Source organism: Clinocottus analis, unplaced genomic scaffold (genome assembly GCF_023055335.1).
Source record: "Clinocottus analis isolate CAN_PGR_092001 unplaced genomic scaffold, fCliAna1.0.p SCAF_22, whole genome shotgun sequence".
Taxonomy (NCBI): Eukaryota; Metazoa; Chordata; class Actinopteri; order Perciformes; family Cottidae; genus Clinocottus; species Clinocottus analis.
Window position 1 is genome coordinate 10369824 of NW_027175954.1, and position 7527 is coordinate 10377350.

The 7527-nt window shown below is 38.9% G+C and overlaps 1 protein-coding gene across 1 annotated transcript; it reads right to left on the reverse strand.

The window, feature by feature from the left end:
- Positions 1-3153: 3153 nt before the first annotated feature.
- cunh4orf33 (chromosome unknown C4orf33 homolog) lies at positions 3154-7476 on the reverse strand. The gene is made up of 6 exons (XM_068589201.1): positions 7257-7476; positions 6620-6813; positions 5242-5302; positions 5098-5149; positions 4811-5010; positions 3154-4089 (listed from the first exon to the last, which is right to left on the reverse strand). The coding sequence occupies exons 2-6, from the start codon at positions 6798-6800 to the stop codon at positions 3993-3995; spliced, it is 591 nt and encodes a 196-aa protein (XP_068445302.1). The 5' UTR covers positions 6801-6813; positions 7257-7476; the 3' UTR covers positions 3154-3992.
- Positions 7477-7527: the final 51 nt, after the last annotated feature.

Genomic DNA, 7527 nt, shown 5'->3' on the forward strand with positions numbered 1-7527 from the left:
CTAATGGAATGAAACGGCATGCCATGTACAGTACATAGCAGCAGCTATATTAACAAGGCTCTCTAGTAATGAGCTGGAGCGGGTGAAAACACATGCATGAGTGCACACACACACACGCACACACACACACACACACACACACACACACAGACCAGCCCAATGTGCTGAGACACTATCAGCATTCTCTCATTTTGCCATTACCACTTTTAAGTGTTTGTTACTATGGCAACAGTGTGATTTATTTCCCAATTAGGAGTTAGTGAACTTGCTCACTTACGGCCAGTAATATCAAGCGGCACATAAATTACCTTTAAGCGCAAAGCGGTCTATTTACAATTTAAAACAAAGGAATATCACCATTTCTTATCTCTCAAACAAGTAAACTTCTGTATCAAGAGTTTGCTTCTTTGTGAGTTTATTGTATAACAACAAATATTCTATAATAATTCTGTGTCACATCTAATTGGCAATTAATGTGCTCGCTAAAAAGGATGGAATTCTGCGGGCTTCACATCCAATAACAACCTCTTTCAGCCATCTAGCTTAAAATGAAGATAAACAATGCACGGACGGACAAGAGAGTCGGCAGGCAGGTGGGAATGTAATGGAATCAATTAGGCAAACACTCATGATTTATATTCTGTGTTGATAACAAAGAAAGCTTAATTTAATTTCTTTCACGCTCCTGATATAATTTGTTTGCAATGTTTATGCGGTGATAACATATGAATCCCATTCCCTTTTATGACAAATAAATTAAGCATACAAGTTTGAAGGGAATGTATGTGTGTATATAAAGCAGAAGTAATAGTCAATTAATACTTCTCACAGTAATATATTGTATATATGAGCAATGATTCGTAAACATACAGCAATTTCTGTATGTATAAGTTTAAAGTAGATTATACTTTCTGTTCGTAATTTGTCTTCATGTTGACCTGAACATTTATTGCATATCTACGGGTGAGAGAAGGAAAGACCCTCGCTCGCCTAAGTTTGCACACGGTTTGTTAAGCATTCTTCTGTAATGAAACCCCTCTGCTCTTGTTTTTTTCTATTCCCCTCATTCTCTCCCTCTCTCTTCTCCTGCTCACTGCAGTGTTTTTGCGAAGTAGAACTCGTCTGGCCCTTATTAATGTCCCTGGCATTCGCTTGGCTCTGCGTCTCTTTTTTCCTCTCCCCAGCCTCTTTCAGCTTCATCCCATATTCTGTCCATGCCATCATCGCACACGGCTTCAACTGCAATTACCTGTATCATCACGCATTCACACCCACACACACAGACACACGCTCATGCATGCACACACACACACACACACACACACACACACACACACACACACACACCGTAGAAGCGTTTAGGTCCAGCTCTTACTTCATAACACAACACGTCCCATCCTTCACCCCCGCAGCCCTCTCAATAATGAGGGACTTGTTGGACAATAATTAGACAGAGTTAATAAGCCTTAAGTTGGTCCAGGGAAACACTGGAACGTCATATTTCTTTCTATAGGGGCTTTATTAAAAGCCTATTCACTTTAACCTTCATGGAATACTAACACAACACTTCTGTGTTGGTGCATTTACACATTTTATCACTGGTTTTGGTTCGTCATTGTGGAAAATAGATAAGCATAACAGATAAAGGTCACTTTCGGATTATTGTTTTGGTGATTAGGTAAGATAAAGTCCCATTTGAACAATGTTCAAAGTTTGCTTCTGTTTGTGCGATGTGGTATTTTGGAAGGCAGCCATATTAAGATTGTGTACTGCAGTGTTGATAAATGATATCTCTCTGTACAATCTGATACAGTTTGTTGGCCTGCACAGGCTACACATTGTCCCAGTATCTTATTAGCTCCAGTACGAATCTTTCATTCCCAGAATCCTTAAAACAAAGTCATTACTGTTTTCGCTTTTTCAATCTCTCCCTCTTTTCATGTTTTGAGATCACTCCTTTATCCCTCCCGTTCTATTTTTCATCACAACTTTATCCTCATTTCATACCCTCAAACACTCTTTTTACTTGGAAGAAATGAGACCCACGTCTCTCGGAGAGAAAAAAAAAGGAAACTAGGTCTGGGGTGATCACCAGAAAGTTTCTGACATGCGGAATCACCCTTAAGCTGGTGTTGAATGTTTCAGAGCAGGCTGGTCTCTTTTTCTGAGGGGGATAAGGCGGCTCTTGTGTCTGCTTGTCTGCCGGGGCTTTGGCAGTAGAGGAGAGGCAGCTACCTGTTCTGCTCTCTACTCTCATCTTTTCACACTAATTAGAGGGAGCGGGGTTTAAACCTGAGTGGGGACACACATCCTCTAACTGCACACAGGTGGGTGGGTACAGTCATGTATATTCATCAAAGTGTTTCATAAAGATCCTCTTACTGGGTCCAGAAACATGTTTTTAGGTCAACTTTCTATTAGTGGGAGACATGCTCGTAAAATACAATGTGCCAACTTCATGAGCGTGTGTATAGTGTGCAGTGTGGTGGCAAGGCACTGCAGGCAATCATAAGGAGTTGACTTAAGCAGTGGGCTCTCAAGGCCTAATCACAGCACGCATTTCAAAGGCGAGAATGCCAATTAAAACTGATAGGGCTCAATGTGGGCTTTTGGGCTGCACTGTGAAGAGCAACACATCCAATATGAAAATCGATCAGTTCCCCAGCTTCTGGTCAGGAGGAGCGCGTTGCCAGCCAGTGAACCAAGAGGAGCTTCTGATAAATACACATACTCTTCAAGGGGCAAAGGGGAAAGACTTGCAGGGTCACGGAGAGAAGGCAGAGATTTGTTAGTCATCTATCATCATGTGTGTGTGTGTGTGTGTGCCAGGGTGTGTTAAGGATCAGAAGGCCTGTGATCTCATCCCTACTCTAAGAGTAGGTGGAAAGGCAAGTGAGGGGGATTTTGATATTTGCTATATGAGGGGGGATAAACTGCAAAGTTCAAGGATGAGTCAATTAAATATTCCAAGCGGCTTTCAACCTACTGTATTTAATTTGATTCGTCATTAAGAGTCCAAATCATACATGCTTTGATATGAGATTATATATATATATATATATATATATATATATATATATATATATATATATATATATATATATATATATATATATATATATATATATATATATATTTCACAGTGGTCAAGTAAAAGGGATAGTCATAGACCTGTCATAGACTATTCGCCTATGACAGGATTGATACCACACTTATGTCTAGGAAGCTGCATCTAGAAGTTGGAACTCACATGGCTGATGCATCAGTACTGACCATCTAATATTAATAAAGGCAAACAAAAAGAAAAAAGTTCCCTTTGATACCTAAAATACATTGCGGTGACACTTCTCATATACTGTTAACAGAATTAGTTTCAATGAAGAAAGAGACACATCATATTTTCAAAGTGAAGGATCATTACTTAATGGATAGACATGGCTCTGAAACATAATCAGAAATTCATTACCGGTAAAGTGACAAAAAAGGTACAGTACATTTCATCACTATAATGTAGTCAATATGTAAACATATTTCATTGTAAAAGGCAAAGAATCACAAGAACCTGCTGTGTTCTATCTCACTAAAGATAAATGTGCAGGCTACACAGGAGCCAAATGTCAAAGCGAGCAATTCTTGCCACCAGCCAGTATATAACTGCTGTAGGTCACAGTCTGCCGAGGCAAATTACCGTGACGTCCAATACCTTGTGACGTGTGTGTAAATGTGTGGATGTAGAGCTGTGTGTGTGTGTGTGTGTGTGTGTGTGTGTGTGTGTGTGTGTGTATGTGTGTAGGCTAATACGCTCTGACAAGCTGATAACATATTTCTTGTCATATCGTTTGGCATCATTAACTAATAAAGATTGATTGATCTTTGTTCGCCATCAATGAGTGTTTGTACTAAGGCCTTGCCACTGTAGTGTGCTTGCGTGTGTGCGTGCGTGTGTGTGTAAAAGAGACATGGTTAGGGACAAGGAAGTGATTTTGAAAAGCTCAGGGCTTTCCTATCCACAGATCAGACTCTGGCTGGATCCAACCTTCTCCCATGATGCTTTGCAGGCGGAAATTTTGGAAATACTCCAGGCGGTGGCTAAGAGATAGAAGGAGAATTACATATACAGTCGGATGCACGAAACTCTCCCATACACACTTGCACATTCATAAACACATAAACTGCCCATCTAATGAGTGTATACCTAGCCAATGGTTGGGTAATCGTTGGCTGATCTAAAAAAGCCTGTCAATACTTTGCCATTTCAACTGATTTTAGTCCGACTGCAAAATATTACAAAATAAATAAAAGGGGCAGTTTGATTTCTCAAATCAGTTTACTCATTAGAAATCTTAGTGGCGTCTATTAAAAAACAGTTGAAAATGTCTTTTCTGGCTCTCGAGGAAGGGCTTTAAAATCTGAGAAAATAACCCTGAAGATGTCATTAAAATAATCATCATGATGTCATCAGGGTTATCTTGGTTAGAGTTTGAGACTTTAAAGTTGCAACAGAACACCTTGTTACACAGTGGGGGTGGAGTTTGAAAGATATGCACATCTACCAATAAGGGGACGGGGCCACAGAGTTACATTATGGGAATGTAGGATCCAGTGTTTTTGGAGCTTCAGCCATACTCAGGACTGAGAGATCTTTCCTCCTCTGGTGCATAGATTTTGACCACTCTTTTATTAATTTCTCTTTTACAAGGCCCCAAATTTAAAATGAAGTGCAATAGTAAATTCATGGACAACCTCTTGAGAACAAAACATTTTACTATAAAACCTATCTGTGTACATAACCTCAAACAAGAATACTCACAAATTGGGATTTTGGCCTTCCACTATCTCCTCCTTGGGGATGGGGTAAAGAGCCTCATAGATGCGCTTCTCTCCTGAGCCATGAATTGCATAGGAGTTCATCTTGTTGATATTGGGAGGAAAGTATGACCAGGGGAGGAGAGCCTCACCCATCCACCTGTCCCCTGTGATTGTGGCATTAAACACCATGGGCAGTTGTTGCTAGAGAAAGAAGGCAACAAGAAAACAACAATAAAAATACTTAAAGTACATCTGCCCTGTTCAATAGGTCCCTCAACACCTGCCTACCTGGAACGCTTGGCCAACTCCTGATAGCAATAATATCAGGTGCTGTCCATGTCTAAAATGAAAACACAGTTTGCATATTTGTTGTGAGATTGTCTATAAACATGTATTCATACGGATGTTAGAACAATGTAGATCCGGACTTACGGACAAAACTCCACTTCCAGGTAATTTTCTGTGGTACTGTCAAGGAAGAAGGACTCCACAACTGCGACAATGAAGAATAAAGAATAGAATAAGAATAATAACAATAATCAAATAATTTTAGTCATATTTTGAAATGTAACAATACTAAGTAAAAATAACAGATACACCATGCTAAAACAAGCACACCGGCTCACCTACAGCATGCCCATTATCGCCCTCAATTATAATGGGGTTGGTTTCTATTCTAATAAGTAACATTAATGAGGTCAAATATGTGGGGCTCATTAACCGTAAATCGAACTTACTTCAGGTCCATTAGATTGGATTGTTATTACTCAACCTGATTACAGGGTTTAATTGCTGTGTCACCATTATAATGATAATGCAATTACTATTATGGCCCCATAAACAGAGGTAGTCTCTAGTCTCTCAAACCTTATTGGACTAAACTCATAATGGTAACCTTTGAGAGTGGCCAAAAATTGCATCATACAAATTAAATCCCTAAATTATGACCGCAATAACAACGTTATGATAACTAACTATTGTGGGGTGAGAACCATAAAAACAAGATCTCAACAATATAACCTTACCTATTACAATAAGCCATAAATGCAACCTTTGTGACATTTATAAACTTCAGTTTACCAACATTACAAAGTCTGGGGAGGGATATTATCTTAATATTGTTTTATTAATCAGTAAAAGGCATTTTGTGAAATATGCTCACTTGCTTCCTTGCTTAGACAAGAGTTTGAGTTGGATGATAATATTGATAACAGATATGAAGCTGGAGCTAAGGGATGGTTAGCTTAAGTGGCCATAATGACTGGCAATTGGGGAAACCACAACTTGTCATTTATACACTTTGGTTTTAATAAGTATTTAACAAAACAGCCTCAAACATCAATAGATTACAGAGATTTTGAGGTGCTGGTTGGTGGACTTAATAACCATCTGCTGGCTGTAACTTCATGTTGAACAAAGAGATATGAGATGTGAGATCTTATTTCAATCCCAACAAGAAAGCAAATAAACAGTTCAATAAGGTTGAACTATCTTGTTCCTAAGAAATGCATTCAAAGAACTTGATTAACATGATTAACATGAAGTTATAACTTTTAAAAAACGTTGGTAATGAAGTCATCACATTAAATATGTGTGCCAATTAGTCTTCAAATATTAATACATTTTAGATTTTCCAAAGAGATTTCGAGAATACTTTTTAAAGATCAAACTTTTTAGCAATCACTTAATTTATGGAAATTAATTATGGATTTGTCAGTAAATCCTTAAAAGCTCTTGCTACGCATATCTTTGCATGTCCAGGAAGCGGTGTAGTGCACTACCATACTTAGTGCATCTCCTGAGCTCCTACCTTCATAATCCCAGAGTCCAGGAAAGGCCTGACTCGGGGGACCTGCAGGGGCGGCTGGGTCATTAAAGAAGGGGCCAAACATCTCTATCTTCAGCCCTCCTTGCCCAGGAGAGAAATTGATCCTGATCGGGTCATGACTCACAGGATCGCTATCCCAAGTGTGCTGGATCAAAAACTGCATTCGAGTAAAAGGACTGAAAGAAAAAAATCAATCATAAAGAGAATCTGCTGCGCAACATAATGACAAGGTGGAGCAACACCTTACAAACTTACAGAGATTCACAGCATAGCAGAAGGTGGATAAGTGTCAGAAACTGTAGTGAACGAACTACCCCCATGTTGTTAAAACTCAAACAATTCATTGGTTAAAATAGTGTCAATTGTGCTCCAGCTGGGCTAATTGTGTCTCAATATACACCCTGCTCGGCTATTTAAGCAGTTTGTTATCTATTCAGGTTATTGAGAAATGTAGTTGTGTTACTTAATAACTTGTCAAGATAGTAAAATTGACTTCCTGATATGGGAATAACGTACACGGTAACCTTGTGGTTTTGGATTATACATTTCAATTCTTAACACATCAAGAAACTATCGAGTGGACTTTGTTTACTCATAGAAATTCAGTAACGTAACAAACCTCGAATTTTGTGAAATTTTGTGACGAGTTGTTCGAGAGCTGTGGAGATCAAGCAAATCTTACGTCAATGCTACTTTTTGACAAACCCGACAAGCTCGTCGTGGTGAAATCAATATATATATACACACATTCACACCGAAAAAAAATCATCACAAACTGAAACTATAAGGTCAGATTTCTTCACTTGAACATATCCTTCAAAAATATATCTGACTGAAGCTTCCCGAGACAAAGCGGAGCTGTTTCACTTTCTTGTTGTACACACGGAACT